A 24,238-nucleotide genomic window follows, 5' to 3' on the forward strand; every position below is an offset into this window, starting at 1 on the left:
CAGATGATTGTCTTTGCCTCATGTGATGAAGCTCTCCATCAGTCCTCTGTGCTTCTCTGGAAAAAGAGTCTCTAAGAGACAGCATGTTTCTCACTGGAAGTGATTCACTGGAATAATACATTGAAAGATTAACTGATTAAATTCATCTTCATGGGAGAAGGCTTTGTTTTTATTGCCTCGTTTGTGATATTGCTTTGCAGTTATTGTCATCTTTCTTCAGCTCCGGTAGTCTCTGGATCTCTCTTCACTGCATGTATTATATGAGTCTGGACAGACATGGATGTAAATGCAACTTGACTGGTTGGTGGAGGAAACAACTGTGAGGCGGTAATTCTCATCTGCACATGACAGAGAGCAGGGAGTTACAATATCGATCAAAAGGCATGAATGACACCACTGGGTTAGAGGAAAGGTTCTAATCAAACAATGTTTCTGAATTGCACAAAAAGGAATTCAGCTTTATTGTTAATATATCTCTTGTATCTATTATTATCACTCACATTCAGAGAAAAGTATAAGAATGGTAGCTCTTTTTATAACCCAATTCCAAAAAATGTTAGGACGCTGTGTAAAACATCAATTCAATCAGGAGAGGCAAGTGAATGAAGGAAAGATAATTGTGTATTATGACAGATGATGTGTGATAATTAAGTCTTGACAGAAAGTCTTTGGTACTTAGACTCCGCAGGGAGATCATGTAATCGAGGGGCATCGCCCTGAGCATGCGTGCCCCCCCCCCACTGGTGGTGGTGGTGGCTGATGACCCTCTTGACTGATGATGAATGATGAAGCTGAAGATCTGCAAAGACTTGGCAGTGATGTGGAGGTGGAGGGGTGCACATAACAGCAGCATGGAAGGATGGAGGCAGAGAGAGAATCAGATTTAAGAAAGACAGCAAGATTATAGGCTAACGCTGAAGGTGTGACACTCTGCTATTGGACAGATGTGACCAGCTGATGAGAACAGCTGATATCTCAATTAACAGCCCCAGACATGGACAGCAAAGAAATGATGAGTGAGCATGTGTGAGAGGAGTGAGTGCAGGAGGATGAGAGATAAGCTACAGGCCTAAGCGTGCAAAGGAATCATCTTCCTGACTGAACTTTCACCAGAGCTTCATTAAAACACAATGTGATAACTTGCTAATCCTTTTGGACATATTTGTTTGACAAAACTATTGTTGGTAAACATAGGTCACTTGCAAATGACTGCATTCTGTTTTTATTTATGTTTTCCACAGCATCCCAACTTTTTCAGACTCAGGTTGTACCACTGGGACAATGGATGAAACACATGAAATTCCAGCCATCAGTGGCAGCACAATGATAAGAACTGTCTCACCTCTCACCCGAGAGGTTCACTGTCCTTTCCAACATCCTTTCCATACAGAACTTTCTGAACATTAAATGGCAGAAAGTGGTCCGTCACCATGCACAACATTTTGTGCTCTCCCTTTAATCAGTGTTTCCACTCCATGTTTCTCCAGCGGTGTTTCTGTGACACTGCTGTTATTCCTGTTTTGTCTTCATCTGTCTGAGCTAATTGAGAAAAATGGATGAACACAGAGTTGTATTCGTATTCACTCTCCTGTTGCTTAATTTTAAGGTCATTCATTTTTGAAAGAAGCCACAGTACTCTGTGTTCCAGCTGGCTGCTCTGCCCTTGCTGATAAGACAGCGTTTCTCCCTGCTGCTGTGAAATCTGTTTCCTCACAGTGCTTCTTTTTGGAATCAAGGTGAAACGACTGGCTGTTCCTTCAAGTAACTTCACGTAATTTGTGGAACATCTTTCCTTTTTCTTCTAGCCTTAATTCCTGCAGCTCCTTGCAGGATGGAATAATAAGTCTTTTTCCTGTTGACTTAATTTTGACGGTTAATTAATTGGATCCTGTTGGGACAGGACTTTGATGACAAGAGTGACCAAACTGCAAAGTCAGTTCAACAGAGCCATTACTGTGTTTGTTTGGACCAGTTTTGTTGTGCACCTTGAAGGACATGATTTTAGTGTTTTGTTTTTGGCATTCTAGCTCCAAATTGTCGTGGAGGAGCAAATCTCGTGTGGTGTTCCCCATTATTGTTTCATTAGCACTTGCTGCCTCTGGGCCAGTTTACCAAGAAGCATGTGTCGTACCATAATTATGCTCCTGACATATCAGAATGTATCAAGGATATTGATAACTTAATGTCTAGTAATTGCTTGCAGTTAAACAGTTATTATGGCAAAAGCTAATCTCTTTAAAATTGTCACAGCTTTCCCTGGAAAGTGTCACACAGGTCAGAAACTTTGCTGTTGTCCTGGATACTGACCTCACATTTCAGAGCCTCATGAACAACATAGTTACAACTTGATTTTACCATTTCAGAAATATCACAATGGTAAGGAGATTTTTATCCCAGGAAGACACTGAGAAACTCGTCCATGATTTTATTTCCAGTTGGCTCTACTACTGTAACAAGCTGCTCACAGGAATATCCAAAAACCACCTTTCAAAATGTTAGTACTTGTTTTTAAGGCCCTTCATGGTCTGGCACCACAGTATCTCTGACATGTTTGTGAATGAAGCAGGTAGACCCCTCAGGTCATCTGGAACAGACCGTGTGGTTATTCCCCGGATCTCCACTTACTTTTTAATGGTTTTGATTCACATGTCATATTTTTTACAGATCAGTTTCTGGTCTTAATTATCAAGACAAACGTCTTAATTTAAATGTTGACAACCTCCAGCTTGCTATGAACCGCTCTCATTTCAGGTGATGAGTTTTATTTGACCGTGTGCATATCAGTGGATTTTGACAGAAAGTTTATTTCTGTTGTCTGTTTTCTATAACTTTTCATATTCTCTACACATTGACACAGACAGTGGACATCCATCGTGCATGTATAAACAGAGAGAAAGACTTGACAAAAGCTTTTGAAAGCAGGTAGCCTTTAGCCGCCCCCTCTGTGGTTATCTTGTCCTCTCTGTTTCCTGCTCTCTCCACAGAAGTTGTCAGATGGCTTTACAGTTACTAGGGAGGTGGAAGGTCACTGATGCTGTCTGGCAGGGCCGTGCGGGGGCCATGTCATTGTTTAAAGGCCACGATCTGAGCTTCAGAGCAGGCAGGAGAGCAGATACATGCAGGGTTGAGAGGCTGCAGATCCCCAGGGGAGGTCGGGGCCATTCACTCAGCTTTTATCCCATCAGCGTGGGCAGGCTGGGATAAGATGCGCCTGTGATCAAAGTTGAACCCCCAACTGTCTATTCTGAAACATCCTCTCACACATCTCCACTTTGTCTAACTTCTACTTTTACCATAACATCTCTGACAATGTGTCTTGCATACAGTATGTCAGATAAAAACACAGTTTCATTGGATAACAGTGTTTCCCTATGTGTGTCTATGTCTATGGACTTTCATCCAACATTATCTTGCTGCTTTGTTCTGAGTGGCACATCATTATCACTATTATATCATTTTCAAGTATACTGGAAGCAAATGGCTTTTTTTTGTATACAGTATGTTTGTATGCATATACACGTATTTACATATATTGACCACTGGTTCAAGCAGTGCTTTTCCTGACCTTGAAGTTCTCTCGCCTGTGTGGTGTTTTGGCGCCCATCACAGAGTGTACAGTGCGAAAGTGGGAGGTTCATTCAAACCAGACAGCGCAAAGAGACTTGTTGGTGTTTTGGAGGAAATGTGTCTTAGACATTGTGCTGGGAGCAGACGTCTCAGAACCACTTCTGTTTCTGGAGCCACTGGAGGCCAATCAGCTGCCACTTTTGTGATTTTATCGTCAAGATCAAACAGAATACTAGTTACTACAACAATAATGGATTATTACTTTAAAATGTAAATAAACTATTTTAATGTAACAGTCTTCATTAGATGTGCTTAAATTGGCATCAGAGGTTAATGTTTCATGTGGTTACAGCAGGAGCATTGTTAAATCAGTCTGCACAGATCTAGAAATTAATATGGTTTATTTTGACACTATCTGCTGTCCACAGCTGCTTTATACTCTATGAAAAGCATCTCCTTCAGGTCATTACACCCCTGCAGCTGTCTGAAGGCAGCAGGACATCTGCAGCCTCTGATTAGAGAAGCGCCATGCTCGAGCACAGTGCCATTGTAAACCCTTGTAAAATCACGTACAAATGACGCCAGGCTGCTACAGAATATCCACACACACCACTGCACACATCAGACAGGTTGTTAGAACTCTGTATTCAGCCTATTTATGCAGGGGACATTGGATTACTGGGCTTTATTAATCCCCCCAAAAAATCAGCAGTTTATGTTTTATTCATGAAATTCAACCAAACGTTGCTGTGCCATGTTTTAAGATATGATGCAAGTATTTGAAATGTAGAACAGAAGAATTCTGACTTAAATAGCAATGGACTGATGCGATCACATAATCTGCTTCACCAGGTATACACTTCTATCATTGTTGTGCTGAAAAAGGCCTGCCTGTGGCTGGAGAGTGCTCACATCTGCTGCTCTGCACCATGCAGACAGCGACATGGCTACCTGGACAAACCCACTCTTCATTTGTTGAGATGTTGACATCATGCGTCACTGTGATTGGCACAGTTGCTTCACAGTGATGTTACTGTCTAAGAGCATATTTATTAACCCCCAAGCCCTCTGATCTACATTCACCCTCTCCCAGCTTCTTTGCACTTTGCACTGCTGCTCTTATATGAACCAGAATAACAGGTGAGCTTGGAGACACTCACTCAGTCAGTGCGCTTGAGTCCTACCATGCCGTGTTTATCAGTGCCCATGTGCTATTAAAATGGAGCCAATGGTGTGCATACACACATATACACACACACATGCATGCATACAGTAAATACTGTACATACACACAAAGGTTTGCATGCAGCACCTACATAGAGGGAGAATACACACACACTATACTGTATTGTACTGTAATGCGTTTTGAATGCTGGTGTGTTTCTATACATGTGCATATTTTAATTGGTCTGGCTGTTTCTGGAGGACAAGAATATGTGTTCTTTGCATGTATGAAAGCTCTAATTTAGTGTGGATCTGACTCTTTGTGCAGTGTTTATGTTTGTGCTCATGCTGGCATGTGTATCAGTGTGTGAGACAGTGTGAAAGTGTGGCTGAAAGCTGCTACAACACGGGGAAATCCTAGCTGCCAGTCTGCCTGCACACACACACACACACACACACACACACACACACACACACACACACACACACACACACACACACACACGGATGCACTGCACACTCACACTATAGAGAGAAAGATATATAGCCACAAAATTAGATTTAGGCACACTGGCAGGAACGTATACAAACACACACACACACACCCTCAGGAAGGCAGGCAGACAGCCACTGCAATGCAGAATAGAGCTTCCCCCTCTGCTGTGTGGGAGACACACCAATCACTGAGTGGTGGGGGTGGACTTGAGATCCCTTGCTCTGTTATTTCAATAGTCTGTCTTCCTCTCTCTTGTCTTCTCTCTCTCTCTCTCTCGCTGTCTTTCTTTATTGGTCTCACTGTGTCTCTCCACCTCTTTTTCCTCTCTTATTCCACCTCCCCCTCTTCTCCCACATCTCTCATTTCCCAGCTCATTTAAATTGAGGACTGGCTTATTGCCATGACATAGCCCTAACCCTTACGTTGGCAAAGCAACACAGTGGCAATGGAGAGATAAAAATGAGTGATATAACAGAAATAATGTGATATTAGTACAAAGACAATTTTATTGGCTCTAAAAAGATAACATTTAATATTCTATCATTAACATATAGTATGTGCTGTTTATGCACATATTATCGTTGTAAACAACATAGTATCATATACTTTCCTTTTTGGTCTATTTGGTCCAAGACTCCTGTGCAGGTTTCCTCATACACACAAACACAGGCTAAAAGAAACACATGACCATGTGTCACTGTTGTCATTCACCTCGGCCAAACTTTGGCCTGTTAAAAGGATCATTCTGGTGTGTAATAACTTGGTTCTTATTTTTGTGCTTTTGCTCATTCTTATCGATAAGAATAACATTCATATTTACATTGATAGAACATTTCCAAAAGAACTATTAGTAATGAATAAATGAATAAGACCCGTCTTGAGTCATAAGTGAATCTCAAGTCTCAGTCAAGTCCAAATTTTGCCATTATAAAAGCCATCATGTGGCCCTCACCAAATCTAAAATCATTTTGAAGCAACAGTTAGTATGTTCAGTTTACAGAAAAAATGATTCTTGCAAACACTGGTATTTAATTCTTTCAGGTAAACTGTGTAACATTCAAAAGCAAATGTCTCATGTGCATTTCATATGTTGTTCAGCACTGCCAACTTAGCATCTTTCTGACAAGATTCTTTTAAGACCCCCTCAGTGACTAGTAAAAAGAGCCCAGCTGCAAATCTTCATGCCTTTATTAGTGACAGTAGAGAGATGACCGGAAATGAAGGGAGAGAGAGAGAGAGAGAGAGAATAACATCCAATGACGGTTACAAGTCTGGATGCAAACCAGGGAGACATGATGGTGCCTTAACATCTGGGCTGCTGGACTGTGTCTGAATCCTTTGCATTTGTTCAACAGAGCGTAACTGAACTGTTTACTTGGTTTTTATCTTCTTACAAAACACAGAAATCACAGAATTAGTTCATTCTGGTGTCTTGGATGCTCTGTATTCATGGTACTTCAGTTCCACAGTCCGTACAACAACCGACATGAGTAGCTTTGAAACTACAGGTAGATTTAGATACATGTAGATGAGGCAATAGCAGCCTGTGTAATAATAAAAGCTGATGATAAATTTTAGTTTTTCTTTTTCTAGAATTTCTTGTATATGCAAATTCTTACGTGATATGTGCCACGTGTCGAAACGATCCAGAGTTACTGCAAAAGGCCAAAAACCAAGTGAAGTCACAAGTCATTGGTGTTGAATTGCACATCTTTCTTGATTTTGTGATGCTAAGTGATGTCATTAAAATCATTCGATTCATGAATTGAGTCCATATCATGTGACTGGGCACTTCAAAGGTCATCGTTGAGGGAAAGGACAAAGGAGTGCCTCACTCTGTGTAGACAGATATTAGCTTGTTGTCCAAGCATGACACCACCCTGCTGCTGACGGTTCAGCTATTCCACAATGTGACAGGACACTGACTCTGTCTTGCCTGCTGGAAGTCAGCCTGCTATATACCTGTCAACAGTGGAGTGCTCCAGGGTCTGTGTGTTGGCTTGTCAGATCCAATAAACATTTCTGTGTGTGTGTGTGTGTGTGTGTGTGTGTGTGTGTGTGTGTGTGTGTGTGTGTGTGTGTGTGGTTTCTTTGTGGTTTCTACAGTGAGTTTGCCAAGGAGAGAGAGCGGGTGGAGAAGAGGCAGGAATTCCTGAAGCTCCGCAGACAACAGCAAATAGAGAGAGAGCTAACTGGGTACCTGGAGTGGATCTGCAAAGCAGGTCAGGCACAAATACGCACTCCGGCCAAATGTGGGTTACAAATGTGGGTTTAGCCCTCAATAATCATTGTAGTAACATTTAACTAAAAACTACACTGTAATTGATTTCAACACAGATATGACCTAATTTTGCCTACTTTAAATTCAGGTGTTTATTTGTGTTGCAGAGGAAGTGATGCTGGCAGAGGAAGACAAGAATGCAGAGGAGAAATCTCTGGATGGTGCGTGGTACAAAAGGAAACACAACAACTCTGGTGAGGACTGCAAGCTTCACAGTCAACTGTGACGACAGAAAATAACCTGCCAGTGTAAAAAAGAATTGCCTCATTTCACAATTTAGCACCATGCTAGAGGGGTAATAGCTCTGTAGTATTTTTAGGGTCAAAATCTTCATCTCCACAGAGTGCTTTAAGGGAACTTTCACATCTGTGGATTGATAACTCACGCTAGTCGAAATGAAGTGCACTAACCAGGCAGATGCATTGGAGTGTGCTTTAACTGAAACAAGCAGGTGAGGTGTGAATGCACCCCGAAAGTCATGGTAAAAGGCAGCAGGTAAAAGGAGCAATAGGAGGGAAGGCAGACTGTTTACTGAATGAGCTGAGGGGGCAAGCAGCAGTCAGGCTGATATGAGAGCGTTTATTCTGTCTGCACTGGCCTGTTGGCTGTTTAAACTCATTGCTTCAGCTCTTATTATCGCTTTAACTAGCTAGCATCTTTAACTAAAGCTATTTTAACAGTCACTGTACTGTTAGCCAACGCAGTGTGTTTATACCTGGTTTAACTTAGACTTGGAAAAAGTAACAAGTTAACAATATAGTGTTAGCTAGTTTTTCATTTATGTGATTTGATTAGAGGACTTGCAAATCGGGTAACTATTTTGAATGTGTGAATAATGCAGTAATGTATTATTACACATGTCATAACAACAGGACGTTTTCCTGTTCTTGCCACCCTGGCCCTTGTATATTTCTATTTTCATGCCATGGTTCAGGCCACTGTGACGAGCAGCCAAGTGAGGGCAAACCATCTGCGTCTGCCTGCTGTAATTTTGCAATTTCAAGTCTGAGATAACGTGGGATTTTTGACAGCGATGATATCTTCCATTCAGTCGATTTAGCTAATTAAAAAGGACATTATACACTGCTGTATCTGGTTTCACTTGATAATGAACTGCTACTTATGGAATACAATCAGATCTGCTAGGTTGGACAGTAAAACTGGATTGGGATATTTACTTCACCTGAGTGGAACAGAGCCATCATTCATGTTATTGGTAACACATGTGCCTTTCCTACTGTGACCAGTCAAAATGTCTGCTGTCACCTCAGCTCTTTCTTGTGAAGCTCAAGCTCCATTAGCTTCCATCAGCTGTAGTCACTTTAGTGGTCGTCCTTTTAACCCCAGGCCTCTTTTCATGCTTTTCATTAGTATTGTATTTTTATGTATGCTATATCTACATTTTAAATTGCACTTAAACAGTATGCATATATTTCAAATATGCATATACCTATACTATGTGTATATTATTAGACAATATAACATAAATTAATTTAAAAGCACCAACATTTGAAATCTTTTTTAAATGACATATTGCTTTTAAGTACACTGTATGTTAGTACATTATACTCTGTCTGTGTGGGTAACTGATATACGTCATACTGTCACATCCATCACTATCTGAGCAGCTTCTAACTGAGTAATCAGTATGTGGCTGATACAGATCATTTCCACTAGCATCCCCCTCTGAGGTGTGTGTGTGTGTGTGTGTGTGTGTGTGTGTGTGTGTGTGTGTGTGTGTGTACACTCACACACATTCTGGTCTTATCAAGGCCATTCTGCTTCTCATCTGCAGCTTCACCCAGGGTAACAGTCACAGTGATTATGGGTGCCAGGGTGGAAGGGTAATGAGATTAAAACGAAGTACAGAGAGCGAGGCTCACCGGAGTTCAGAGGCAGCGTGGGAGTATGAGGGCCCTTCACACAATTTTAAAGCTCTTCTCTTCTCTGTAGTTTTGATACTCTCCCTGCTTTTTTAATAGCTCTCAACAGCAAAACCGCACTGTGATAAGTTACAAAACACCAACAGTCAGCTGGGAAGAACATTTGAGATATTTGGCAGCACTTTCTGTCATTACAGCAAAAAGAATGGTATCTTTATAACACAGGTACCTTTTAGCTGTCACACATATGCTGCAGCATTGGGGGCCTCTATTTGCTGCTCCATAATATTTGCTTAAACAATCAATTGATTACTAAAATGTACATTTTCTGTTGATTGACCAATGTAAATATTCGAAAAGAAATCTCCATTCAGTTTCTATAGCCATGTATTTTGGTCCATATATATAACCATGTATCGGATGATATAGTACATGTGGTCATACCCTTTGCTTTATTTAATATTTTAACTTTCTTTTTATGGCTGTGTTTATCTTACTGGGATATATTTTTACACTGCTTTCACCTTTGTGAAGCATTTTGTTTTAAGAACTGGTGATCCAACAAGGAAGCATTCGTATGAATAAGAAATAAATGGATAATGAATAAAGTAAACTGTCCAGATATTGCAACATAAGAAAGTTGTGAGACAAATTTTGACAGCGTGGTAGAAGCAGAAATGATGGAAAAGATGGAAGTTTATGAATAAAGAGCAAGACAGGGCAGAGTGGGATTTAGTTAGAAAGAAAGCATCTTACTTCATGAACTTTAGCAAAATCTTCATGCATCTGGATTAAATCGGCTTAATGACCCATGATTCATTTCCATGTTGTATTTGTAGTGCTGAAAAGGACCAAGAAGAGTAAGAATGACCTCATCAATGCAGAGGAAGGCGAGGACCACTTCACCGATATCTCATCTGTTGGTGAGGACACTATCTGACACACAAGATCTACATGTTACTGCACGTCTTCCAACTGTCCAACCTTCAAATGGTGGTGGTGTGAAGACTTACACAAACTGCTCGTTCACACTGCAATAATTAAATAATCTAATCACACATCTAATCTCACCGTTTAATGGAAAAGAAGAAACCAAGACTTCAGAGTGTTGTCTCATACATTTTAAACTGACAAACATTATGTGGACTGTGGCTGCCCCACCACAGGTTAATAGAGTCCAGTTGACACAGGAATCCATCAGCTGCCACACTGGTGGGTAGGAAATATGTAATTCTCAGTCATGCTAGCATGTAGATGCATTAATATTGACTGAGTTCCACATGAGATGGTGTGTTGATGTGTTCCCTGGGCCACAGACCTTTGTAGCATGTCTCTCCTAATGTTTCCTGTCTCTGTCTATACTGACTGTAGAGATAGATGAATGAAACAGAGTGGCTTAGTGTGGGTCTTCAGGTGATACAGTATGAGTCAGATGTCTGGATTAAAATAGATCAGGAAATAATGATCCCACTAGTCTTCCTGTGCTAGTAATGAAGTTCTAATAGAACAATTTTTCTCCTTCCCTTTTGTGTCCAGTCCCACCTGACATTTGGGCGTAATTTAAGTTACAGAAGGTTTAATATAGTACAGGCTAAATGGGAGTAGGGAGGAGGGTGGTGAAGCCTATGGCACTGTGATCTAAAAGAACCAAGGTCTTCACTGTGGTTACATCACAGGTAAAGCTCGTCAGAATATGGAAGAGCTTCTGTTGTGAATGTATATGTCAATTATACCACATTCTGTCTGTTTATCCTCGTGGTTCCTCCCATGATTCTTCTGTGCCTGTGGAACTCACAAACAGAGGCTGGATTGTTCCACAAAGTGGCAACTTCAAACTGCAAGCACATTGCTCTGCAGTGAAATAACTGAATCTTGTGTTGATGTAAAAAAAGGGCTTAGGATGAAAGTACCTACACTCAAACACAGTCTTAATTTGGAAAGACAGCCTTAGTTTTAAACGCGGTAACTTTATTGCCGTATGTTTTGTCCCAACTGCCCCCCCAGGGTCGCCGTTCGCCCGGGCCAGCGTGAAGAGCAAGAATGAGAGCTCGTCTTACTTCAGGAGAAAAGAAAAGAGGATTCGCTTCACCATCCGCCGTCTGGTCAAGTCCCAGAGCTTCTACTGGACTGTGTTGTGCCTGGTTGGCCTCAACACGCTGTGTGTAGCCATAGTGCACTATGACCAGCCTGAGTGGCTCACCTATGCACTGTGTGAGTACCAGCAGTTTGGGTATATACATAGTGAATAACTGTGATGGAAAGCAGTGTGCCCACATTGTATCACTATTTAGCTCAACAATATTATTATATTTGACCATTTTTACATGCATTAAAATTTCCCCCAAAAATGTATTGATTTTCACCCAATGGCTTCAAACACAGATCATTTTTACTTCATAGAGAATTGAAAAGTTGAACATTCTGTTTATAAAGGTGAATTACTGTTGTAGAGCTGTGTCAGTTAGTCAATTAATTGATTATCTGATCGAAAGAAAATTAATTGCCAACTATTGTGCTAATTGATTAGTTGTATCAGTCATTAAAATGTCAACCATTTGCTGGTTCCAGCTTCTGAACTGAAGGATTCGTTGCTTTCTTTGACAATGATGAGAGTCTTTCAGTTTTGGACTGTTGATTGGACAAATTTGAAGACATCGCTTTGGGCTGGTACCACAGAATGTGAAAGATACCCATGATGGTATTAAGCCTAGTATTACCTTGTTGGGATTAAAACTCAGCAAGCACAACACTATGAAGGTGGTGCTGGAGGTATGAGGCTCCAGAGAACGGGATCAAACACATGCAGCTCTTCATCCTTCCATTCACTTGTATGAAAGTTTAGATTTAGACCCACCTCTATATATCCTACCGTCAGCTGTAATGTGACTGCTGCTGTAATTCCTGTCAAGTTTCCAGTCTGCTCAGGCAGATAAGAAATAAACACTGTGGTGTCCTGCTTTAGATCTAAATAGGGACAGGGAAACAAGTGCAAACATGCATCACACAAGTACCATTACACATTTCACAAACACGTGAGCAAACATACATCTCACACACTCCATCATGAGAGAATACAGCAGTTATGTCCTAGAACAATAGACTCTTTCTGTGTCTTATTTGCTGTGGGCACAGCTGAACAGGCAGCAGTAGCCCAGCTGTATTGAATTGTGTAAATCAGCAGGAGGCCCTTTTTAACCCAGGGCATTGATCTGTGAGTCTTCTTATTGTCCCTGAACAGACCTGGCCGAGTTTGTATTCCTGGGCCTGTTTCTGGCAGAGATGTCCATGAAAATGTATGGCCTCGGACCCCAGAACTACTTCCACTCCTCATTCAACTGTTTTGACTTTGGGGTAAGTCATCCTGTTCCTGCTCTGCTGGGAGTTCAATCAATCCACAGTGTTTTTTAGAGTGCGAGCATGTGTGAGTTAATTCAAATGATTCAAGACTGGTGTTTCTGGGGAAGAAATGTGTTTGATTATTGCCAGAATGGCAAAAAAACGATTGTGTTGATGTAATGGTTGTATAATGAATATTTGGAGTGAAAGCTGTGGAGGCCTGATGCACTTATCAGACTGTGTTCACAGGTGATTATTGGCAGTATTTTTGAGGTGATCTGGGCTGCCATCAAACCTGGGGCCTCATTTGGGATCAGCGTTCTGCGTGCTCTGCGACTGCTCAGGATCTTCAAAGTCACAAAGTGAGTCATCGGAAATGTCTGTCTGTGCTGAGAACACTGATTATGCCGTACTATTTCGGTAACTATTCCTACCTTTGTTTGTGTAGGTACTGGAACTCTTTGAGGAATCTGGTGGTATCCCTCCTCAACTCCATGAAATCTATTATCAGCCTGTTGTTCCTCCTCTTCCTCTTCATCGTGGTCTTTGCTCTGCTGGGCATGCAGCTGTTTGGCGGCCAGTGAGTAATTTGCTTCTACTGCAGCTGCTCATTGTGAAGAAATAAAGCACAACTGTTGACATATCAGTGGATCTGAACACACAGATGACATACACATTCTCTCAGTATCAACACGCGTCCATAAAGCTTAGAAATCCTTGAAAAGAGATACAGTCCTGCCCAAGGTTATATGTATCTACTGAAGATCTGTCTTCCCTAACCGTGCTGCTGTTGGAGGCTGTTTCATCAGCCCATGGAGGCTTAAAGCCTTCTCAAAAATTGTTGTATGCCTGAATATATTGAATTCATAAATATTTGAAAAATTCTGAAAATGTCTGTGTCATAGAAACATTCCTCGGGATGACTCAGCAGTAGTCTGCTCAGCTCATACAGCTCCACTGCCCCCTCAAATATCCATGGTTTCCCAGATCATACCCCTCATAGCCTGGCCTGTCCTCCACTTTGTTATTTCCTCTTTATAGTACTTGCAGTTTCAATTTGTATTCCTTTAAGTTACTACTGTTTTTATTCATCAAATCTTTTTCTTCAGTAGACCAGCCAGTGGCTATTGTAAAGAAATACAGGCTTAAAAATACTGGGCCATGAGAGTTGTGCTCACCGTCTTCATGGCAACTTCATACTTCCTCAAAATCTTTTGAGATTACTAAGGCTCAGACTCAACACGGTTATTGTATCCCAGGAACACCAACGCTTTCCTCCATCCAATCATATAGAGACATTCACTGTGAAATCTGCACCAAAAAATGAAAAATGTCAGAGTATGTAAGGTACCACTGACAGGCCAGTAGATGACGTTTCTGAGCAAACTTAAACTTATTGTGAAAGGTAACTATAATAAATTTGAAAACTGAGCAAAACCAACGAAGAGGCTTAAAAAGAAAGTAAGTATTACGTCATCTCTTCTAGAAACCTGATTTTAGCCACATGATTCAGCCCCAGTGGGACATATGTGTACTTTAATTCATCGGTCAAGTGTTAGAATATAACAGTGATTAACTTAAAACCTTTAAAACATACTTAGAATTAAAGGGAGGAGAAACATTCCCAACAGAGCACAAAGAAAATAAGAACACATTTCACAGGCTTCTGAAATAAAAGTAGTTTGCCCTCTCTGCTTTATGTGGTTGTCTTTTAATGAGATCCAGACTGCAAAAAGCTCTCATGGATTTTGAAAAGGCACAAAACTAATTCTGCTGTCATTCCAACCTCCTCTATCTGTAACCCTCACATTGGGGGGAGATGTAATTAGGTCCCAGGAGGCAGACAGAGATACAAAATGTCAGCATTAGCACAACTCATCCATTTGAGAAGAATAAACAGTCAGAGATGAGCAATAAGGTCGCATGGACCACGCACTCAGACGGCTCAAATGTAATAGTCGTATTGTGCTGGAATAACATGAAGCAGTCAAATGGAGAGGACAATTAGCTGCTCCGTCCTCCAGTAGGTGGAGGAGTGAATGTGACTGTGTTCTGTCTTTTAGAGCTTGATCACATTCTGTTTGTTTCCTCCCTACAGGTTTAATTTTGAAGACGAAACGCCGACAACCAACTTTGACACATTCCCAGCAGCGATTCTCACCGTCTTCCAGGTAAAGGTCAACTCCATCATGCTGTTTTTCTCTTTTTCTATTTGTACCGCTGAACCAGACTCAGAAATCAGCCTGTGTCTCCCCTGCAGATCCTAACTGGGGAGGATTGGAACGCAGTCATGTATCATGGGATTGAATCACAGGGAGGCGTTCATGGGGGGATGTTCTCCTCGATTTATTTCATTGTCCTCACTCTCTTTGGAAACTGTATCCTGCCCGATTGATCCAAATTGATCCACCTTTGTGGCTGTCAGGCAGCCTTATAGCACTTTGGAAGAATTTAGCATTGATTTGAAGAACAGCTGCGATTGTAAATATTGATTCTGTGCTAATCAATCATTTGATCTTTTCCTGAGACCGCAAATAACCAGACACACTCCTCAACGTGTTCTTGGCCATCGCTGTTGATAACCTCGCAAATGCCCAGGAGCTCACTAAGGTACAGTATTTCGTTACAGCTTTAGATATCCTGGCTTTAAAGAAGCATTCAGTAGGAAATAGAAGCACTGGCACCATGTCATGTTGTACCTTTGATCAAATCCCACATACTCATGGCCTTTTATTTCCCTTTTTTCTGAGGGGTGGTGGAATCACCTGTACTGTAACAGCTCAGAATAATTCTGCATAATATACATTTCCAGAGAGCTTATTCCATCAGTACATCAACAGAGTCATGTCATGCTCTCAGTTTCTCTTCTCGAACAGAAATACTGTTTTAATTCACTAATTCACGTCAGTTGCTTTCATTTTCTCTTAAAAGACGACTAGGAAAAGGAGGGAAAGTGCCCATTGAACTGCAGGAAGACTTTTAGTGTGAAATATCTGTACAGGATGTGTTGAGTTTCAATGACGGTAGCGTGACAGTAATCCAAGTGAGTGGAAATGAATTAAGTGAGTGAAAAAAGCTTCTGTTATTGAAGAGAGACTGAGGGCAACAGTGGAATGATAACTCTCTTGTTGTTCTCATGGAATTAGTGCCATGAAAGTCTGAATTAATCAAAACAACAGGTAAACCGTTAGAAATAAAGGCCTGTCTCTTATATAAGCCTGTTTCAAATAGAACTTTGGTTTCCTTAGATAATTATATAGATATGAGAATTGCGAATTTATGGGAGGATGTGTGGGAATCTGATTGGCTCGTTCAAGAATAGTTCAGCTGTGTTCATTGTGTTATGTCGCCGTATTTGTTAAGGGTAAACTATCAACTCTCCTGGTTCAGTCTGTATTGATCACATTGCTGCCACAGTGTGAATGAAAAGATCCAACTGTGCTCCACAGATAAATGTCAAGTGTGTTACATTAAGCCACAAACTTTAAAAGGACTTCCTGTATGCACTGTATGTATGCATGTATGTATGTCCTTACACATACTGTTCAGGATGAAGAGGAGCAAGAGGAAGCTATCAGTAAGAAGCTGGCACTCCAGAAGGCCAAGGAGGTAAAGGAGGTCAGCCCAATGTCGGCAGCGAACATTTCCATTACGGCGTAAGTCGACCTCCTCTATCGTTTATTCTGGCTGTCTGAAATCTCTAGTCTTTTGTTTTCTCATTCAACACACCCCCATAGAGAAAAGACACACAGGAATTCTGGGTACCTTTGTTGCGCAGCTAACTTGCTACCTGTGCTAAAGACCACTTCACCAATATGTCAGCGCACACAACTGCAGGACACTTGTGTGAAGAGTTTCACTGTCCATATTAAATCCAGAAAAACCCAACCAGTCCCATTATTCAGTGCCCAGATTTGTTTTTTGACTGAAGCACAAACTCTTAATAAATCTAATTACAGAAGAAAGACAGCAAGTGCAAAACAGCTTTGCATTGAATGATTCAATAATTCAATCTAATGATACACATGAGGAACATTGTAGCTAATAGCATTTATGTTCTGCTTCTAGCCTAAGTATGTAGGAAATGTACATAGTTGTTAATTTTCCTGTTTATTTCTGTGAAGCCCTGTTTCTCTGTCTGTATTAACACAAACAAAGAAAACCTTGTCAGAATATTCTTTCATTGATACCTTTATGCATGATGCCTGTTGTAGTTCTGAAATGTGATGATGACAACCTCTTCCTGAAACAAAGTACAGTTTTGACTAACCTCCTCAGAGTCAATGACCCAGTGAAAGTCAGTGTTAATCTCTTCACCCACACACACATTGTGCTCCTCACTTTTCCTCACAAGGCAGATCCCTGTTTTCTGTCTCCCCAGTGAGCTCTCCTCTAGATTTCTGCAGGGTCCCTAGGACAAATCATAACATCAGCAGACAAAATACTGTTCACAAGTGAAGTGATGGATATTTGAAACCCTCTTAAACAGCTAGTATGTCCATGATATCCCATTATATTTTTGACATGGAACCACAATGGGCACTTTAATGCCACACATATACAGCAAGTATGATATTGTGATAGGCAGATATTTAACATAAAGTGTATCAAAATGTTAAATGATAATTCATATACTTATTGTTTCAAATACTTAAATTTACCATTCTTCAGGAGTTTAAGTTCTGCTTTCTGTAGCACACTGTGTTCTTATGCATTGGCTGCTCAGGTTCATGTGGATATATAGCATTTGTTTAACACAAACCTAAGAGTGCTGCTCTGGAGGCATAAATAATCTTGGTGGAGCTGAACGTGTCAAAAAGACTGCTCGAGAATGTTTTTTTGGACCACATGGTAACTACCCTGTATGATAAAGTTGAATGGCAAATAAGAAGTCTTGAAAAAAGGGAAAACAATATTCACCTTTAGTTCAAGTTCACCTAATCTACCATCTGACATTTATTAGCCGCTGCCATTGAGCTCCAACATTTCTGTTTTGGTACAACATATAGTATATGTATTTTTTCAGCTCCACCCATGACATTCTTGTATCCAGAGTAGTTTTATGTCTACAAATGTAATGTAATGTAAAACTCAATTTGCTTTGTGCATCACTAGTTAAAGTGATTTTGCCTGTTTATAGATGTCAGTATAACCCTGCTCTCTCATAGCTGTCCAGTAATAGTATTTCCTGTCTTGCTTCTTGTAGCTAAAAAACTAAACAACCTGTTACGATGGCAGTGTAAATGTCCCTGATGGTCCGTTGTCTGACATTTCCTCTCTGGTGCAGTCTTAGTCTTGTGTTTCTGAGCTTTGACTGCCCATTACATTGAAATGTGATGGAAGGCTGAAGGGCACAGGGAAGACAGAGAAATGTCGAATGGTGTCTGGCTGTTTCTCTGACTTCATTCTATATGATGTTCCCCCTCCCCCATTTTTGTTTTGTGCATGTGCAGTTTTCTAACACGCAGTCGAGGTAACGCGCACTCTAGCAGCTCATCCATCTGCAGCGTTAACTCACTGTGAGTTATTACCTCTCTGTTACAATGTTTAAATCCTCCCATTACCATTCTCACATCCCTCTTCTGCTGCCACACTCTGTCTTCTTCTGGTGTCATCATTATGTCATTATCCTGTGTGAATTGTCCGTAAGAACATGGCACCTCTTCTGAGCTCACACCTTCTGACAGAGCTGCGTGTGAGTTTAAGTATTTCCATTCCTGTGTTTTCTTTTTATTATTTCTCTGTGATCGACAGGTGTCACGAGTGTCTGTGTCAGTGATCACAGTTTCTGACTGTTTGACAACCTTCTGTCTGAATGATTTTTTTTTAGTGACTCCACCTCTTCTTCATACTTCATGTGTTCATCATGTATATTTGCAGCTGTGATTCATTTTCCAAAGCTGGTTGTAAATATGTATTGTATGTTATTACTGCTTTATTTTTCTATTGAAGATAAGAAATAGAATTTATGTCTTCAACAGGAACCAGTGAAGAGGGTAGGGAAGGCAAAAAGTATTGAGAGATGGACTAATGCATTGTGGGTTTTGGTCTTTTCAATGGATGTAGAAAAATGTAGAACAATGGCAGCTTATTTCCCATATTCAGTAGCATACATCCAACAAAAGCAATAAAATAAACCTTACTGACTTAATAAACATGAAACATCAGTAGACAGCTGCTGAGTAGCTTTTCATGTATGTACAATGATTCCACAATAGCAATAATAACAGTCCAGATTCCTTACAGTTTACAAGACTACATCCAAAAGTGTTGTCGCACCTTTAATTACTTAAGTGACATTAAGACAACCCGTTAAGCATTTGATTATTGCACCTGCTACAATTTCTGTAATATGCAGGTAATATGCAACCAGTCATTCTCCATTTATAAAGTTGTTGCCAGATACTTTAAGTTTAACTGGTGAAAGACAAAATTTGTGGTTTTCCTGAAACTATAGTTGTGTACTATTTTGAGGATTTGTTTGGCATGTCATTTCATATGCATAAATTTAGTTTTCATTAAAGAAAACTCAAAACTCAAACAACTGAGATGGATAGATTTCGCAATGCAGTTTTTACGCTATCGACTGAGACCAAGGCTAAAAATAAGCATTCATAGTAATGACAATTTGCTGTAACTTAATCTCTATGGACGGATTTCTGAATGCAAAAGCTGTGGGCAAGCGACAAGATTTTAGTATCAGCAGTGTTCTGGTTTCCATTTGTAGTCTGCTTGTAGTCTGAGTTGTATTGACCAGTCACATTTAAATGGGCTTTTGTTGCATGTAGGTCCGTGTGGCGAGCAAAAGAGGTGCAAAGCATTAGCCAAAATGCAATCTCAGAGCCATTCGTCTGTCATCTGGCAATGATTTAGGTTTTTCTTCGCTTTTTAAAAATTTATCTGCTTTCATATTCAGATGAATTAAGCGTCATCTCCCAACTCTCATGTCTCGAGTTGCTAATCAGGCTGGAAACAATGTCTGGTCCATGGAAGAGGAAGTCTTGGCCCGCACATCCATTATCCGGATGTCCGCTGGCTACACTGGAAGCCCTGAAACATTGGCCATTCCCCTCAGGGACTCAATAATTGTCAGATGATAGCCGATGGATTCCAAGATTGGCTCTAAATTCACTGCCCCGCCCCCCATTAATTCCCTGCTTCTTTTCAGAAAAAACTATTTCTTTTGGGTTTTTGTATAATTTTGCGTCTCTACTGTACATGTTTCTTTCCTGAAGCTCATTTGCCCCGTTTGTGCTTTTGTCTGTAACCTGTATCTGTCCCTTTGAATTTCCTTCTTTCCCTCTATTTGTTTCAATGTTGCTCCCTTTATGTGTTCGTAGGAGTTATGTCTGCACCCCAGTCCATCACTACTTGAGGTAAACCTAACCGCCTGCTAGCAAGGTGGTCATTGATGATGATTACATGCATAAAACATACATAATCATGTTCTCATTATTTACATTCTTGCAGTCAAGACCACATGAATAAAACCAACCTGCCCCACATTCTTGTCATACACACCATGTTACAGGCTTCTCTGTTCATTCAGTTAGTCCAGTCCCATGTTGTCCATCCACCTCTTAGCAGGAGTTCGTAAAGAGTGTAATGCAGTGTGCTTGCTCTTGAAATTTTACATATGTAAAATGTATGTATGTTGTACATATGTAGAAGGTAAGTATGAAGAATGCAACTGCAAGATGATGGAGCTTTGAGAACATTGGATGTTATTTTCTGTTCCTAATCTGTGTAGTGAACAGTTTGACTTCTCTGAAGAAATGCCACATTAAGAGATGGCATTATAACATGTAATTTCCCTCTGTAGAATCAAGAGAAGAGATAACCCTGTTTTTTCATACAGTATCAATAGTGCATGCATTCAGCCATTTCAAAGAACTGTATTACACTCAGACATTGACAGAAGAAAGTAGCATGTCAACGCATGGCAGTGTGCCCATGCTTGGCCTTTGTTCAGGCATATTCATTGATAAGCTCATGAGCTCTCTCCACAGTAGACTGTGATAAATGGACCCAGTGATTTACTGTGTTGAAAGCTCCATTGCGCCTTGGTCATACTGTAAATCATTCAGCATGTAGGGACTTTGTGTGCCATCATGAGATGTAAAATGAAATATACTGCTGTTTTAAAGTGCCATGAAGTCATGAAGTGTAAATGAACATGAATGTGTTACACCTCAAAGGAAACCATGCCTGTCAGTGTCTTCATTGGAAATGCTTCTATCCTTTGTAGAAATGACAAACTGTGGCACTGACACCAAAGTAGAGGGTTGAGAAACAGATTTACACTGTATTTTATTTTGGCAATATCAATCTCAGTGCTTTGATGAGTCTGGTTCTCCTGCCCCTCCCCAGTAAGGAGCAGCAGAAGTCAATGAAGACAATGTCAGTTTGGGAGCAGAGGGCCAACCAGCTGAGGAGGCAGAACCGAGCAAGCTGCGAGGCCCTCTACTGTGAGCTGGAGCCTGAGGAGCGTCTCCGCCTCTCATCAGCCCTCCACATTCGCCCTGACATGAAGACCCACCTTGACCGGCCGCTGGTTGTTGAACCTCGCGACGGGCCTTTGCTGGGTGGACACCAGCACCACCATCACAAGCCCTCAATGCCAGAGGAGGCCGAGACTACTGCCGATCCTCCTCCTGTGCCTCACCAGCCACGCCGCCACCACCGCCACAGAGACAGAGATCGGGCCAGAACAAGAGAGGAGACAAATGATAATGGGGACACCAGCAAGGACGGCGGGCACCATGTCCATCACAGCCACTCCAAAGACCACGATGGCAGCCGAGGCAAAGAGGGGAAGAGCGAGAGGTCCCGAAGCCGAGATGGAGGCAGGAGGCATCACCATCAGAGCTCAGTGGATGACAGCGGAGGTGGAGGAGTCACAAGCGAGAGAGAGCATCGCCATCATCATTCACACCGGCAGTCCCGAGGTGGCAATGGGACTGTGAACAGTGGAGGGCGGGGAGAGCGAAGATCCCGCCGCAAAGATGGACGTTCATCTAACAGGGATGGAGACAGGAATTCTAGAGGAGACAATGGTGTCAATGGAGAAAGGAGGAGACACCGGACTCATGGATCCAGGGGCCAGTCCACAGTTGAAGGAGAGGAGTCCAACGAGAGAGAGAAGACCCACAGTCACAGGTAAAAATCAGAACTACTGCGTGGTCGATACTCTTTTTCTGAATAGTGACTTTAGAGGTCTCCAAGCTCATTTAAGCAAACAGTGGACAGCTAGAGATTCAGTTTCTTAGTCAGCTTTCCACATCTGTTTAATGAGAGTGTGAAGTCAGAAAGTATAAGGACAGTGACACTGTATTAGGACAGCTCTGTACTCAAGTACATGGATTTGAAATGAAACCATAACCATGAGATTAAAGTACTGACTCACAGTGTTGGAATTGTTGCCTTATGGTAACAAGAGTAATTGGACAAGTTAAGTAAATTTAAAACCAAGTTTTTGTACTTGGTTTTAAATTCTTTTGAGTCAGTGACTTTAAGTCTGCAACCCACCGACAACAGCAGATGCATGGTTTCTGACGTTTTCTCTTCAGTCTGGCCTTACAGTATGCAGTTGAACAGTACAAGACGGCACAGTTCAATTGAGGTCACATGGTTGAGTCTCAAAATGTTTCAGAGTCTTGAGCTTGTGTCTTGGGAGATCACTTAAAGTATATATATCCTCAACCATAATAACATTTCTAATTCAGCATTTCTCCAAAAATAACCTTCAGATGGAATTACAATAAACGATTTAGACATATGGCAGCATGAACAATAGGCACAACGCCCTATTTCTTGAAATTTGTAATGACAGTTCGATCGAATGAGTCAGTTCAGCGGCCTTTGACACAACTTTCTCCACTGTGCCACAAAAACAAAGTTGTGGAACAGGCTCAATGTGACAAACAGCCTCCATCAGTCACTGACATCATTGGTAGATTAGAAAACTGAAATGTCTTTGAGCGGTAAGTTTTAACTCCATATCTGTTCTTTTTTCTCTGTTCCTTCTTAGAATGTGGTAAGTGTAGGCAGTGATAATAAAGTCTGTCTGCCTTCCCCTCCTGACTCTGTCTGTGGTTCAGACACGTTACAGATCTCAAAAAACAGAAATTAGCTGATTGAACTTCATATTTCTTAGATGAATGGACTTCATGGAAATCTAAGGTGAACTCATCTGTAATAACATCATGGAATACAGAACACACAGCCATGAAAACTGTCGCTGTGACGCCACATGTCTACAACGTGGCAGTGTTCTCCCTGTGTGTAATGCAGTGCCCCATTAACAGAAAGAGAAATTATGTTGCATGCTGCTATATATAGGCAATATGTTTGTTGTTGCCATATATTTTGGTGTATGTTGTGGTTTCAGTGAATGTAGAACAGTTAATCAGGTAATCAATCCCAATAGCCACAAACCCCATGTATTGCAGCCCCCACTCCGCATAGGTCAGAGACCCCCTTCAAAAGCCACGGTGTAATTGGAACACTGTCCTGAGAGTCAGCACTTAAACGTCATTGTCACTGATTGATTTCAAATTCAGTGTGCCAGAGAACGAGCCAAAACAATGAAAGCAGATCACTGCCCTAATCATTTTGGAGTGCGCTTGCCATTTGTAAGGAAAATAAAAATTGCACTGAAAGAGATCATCAAAGGTTTTGTATCTGGATTTACTATTAAAGCTCTGACATTCTGTCGTTTTACAGTGACCCTGCAGTATTAAATGGTGTTTCTGCTGGTCTGTAAGTGTTTAACCAGATCCATCAACCTTTTTAAGTCAAATGAAATGGAACTTGGCAGTGGTGGCAAGTAGCACAGTCATTGTTTAACCCCCAGACAGGTGTGAGACATCACTTGACAAAATACTGATTGTTAATGTCTAAGATGCTGTCTCTGTTCTAGGGACAGGTTTGGTGACTCAGAGGGGGAGTCCCTAGCCATCTCCCCCCAGCAGGGCTCTGGTGGGGCCAATTGGCCTCCTGACCGACCAGAGGACTCAGACAACCAGAGGAACGTCAGACGAACTGGGCAAAGTTCTGTCCAGCTTCCTCCTGTGACTGTCACCTCCCCACCTGGAGAGACCACCCTCATACAATGTCAGTACCAACTGAGGCCGACGCATCACTTAGATCACTTCCATGGCAGCCGTTACACTGAAGGTCTCTTTACATAGCCACTTACAGTAAAAGGTATTTACCGTGTAGACAGCAAGGTGAGGTACTTCTCAGACAGTCTGCTGAGTGTCTGCTGTGTGAGCTTGCACATGTAGTTCATTTTTGTATAGCTGCCCAGCTATTAGTACCCTGATCAGCCCAGGAGATGTAAATATTCAGATCTCTCAGGTCTTTTCATACAAGATGAATATTGTCTTGGGAAAACAGTGTTTGCAAGCACCCAACACAACTCCAACCAAATGAACAATGTCTCGCAGTGACCGGTGTGCTGAATACTGTATCAGGTTGTTGCTTTTATCATTTTGTGCCTCATCAATG

At 41.3% G+C, this 24,238-nt stretch overlaps 1 protein-coding gene across 1 annotated transcript in view; it reads left to right on the top strand.

The window, feature by feature from the left end:
* Positions 1–24,238, top strand: part of cacna1ba (calcium channel, voltage-dependent, N type, alpha 1B subunit, a) — a 141,431-nt gene that overhangs the window by 62,253 nt on the left and 54,940 nt on the right. Inside the window, exons 8-22 of the mRNA XM_076730100.1 lie at positions 7,334–7,449; positions 7,616–7,702; positions 10,231–10,314; positions 11,396–11,602; positions 12,630–12,742; positions 12,977–13,089; positions 13,176–13,307; positions 14,826–14,898; positions 14,988–15,105; positions 15,270–15,337; positions 16,277–16,383; positions 18,181–18,246; positions 20,068–20,103; positions 21,098–21,886; positions 23,649–23,842. Coding sequence (XP_076586215.1) covers positions 7,334–7,449; positions 7,616–7,702; positions 10,231–10,314; positions 11,396–11,602; positions 12,630–12,742; positions 12,977–13,089; positions 13,176–13,307; positions 14,826–14,898; positions 14,988–15,105; positions 15,270–15,337; positions 16,277–16,383; positions 18,181–18,246; positions 20,068–20,103; positions 21,098–21,886; positions 23,649–23,842 — 2,303 coding nt within the window. The remainder of the gene's footprint in view (positions 1–7,333; positions 7,450–7,615; positions 7,703–10,230; positions 10,315–11,395; positions 11,603–12,629; positions 12,743–12,976; positions 13,090–13,175; positions 13,308–14,825; positions 14,899–14,987; positions 15,106–15,269; positions 15,338–16,276; positions 16,384–18,180; positions 18,247–20,067; positions 20,104–21,097; positions 21,887–23,648; positions 23,843–24,238) is intronic.

Source organism: Chaetodon auriga, chromosome 5 (assembly GCF_051107435.1).
Source record: "Chaetodon auriga isolate fChaAug3 chromosome 5, fChaAug3.hap1, whole genome shotgun sequence".
NCBI lineage: Eukaryota > Metazoa > Chordata > Actinopteri > Chaetodontiformes > Chaetodontidae > Chaetodon > Chaetodon auriga.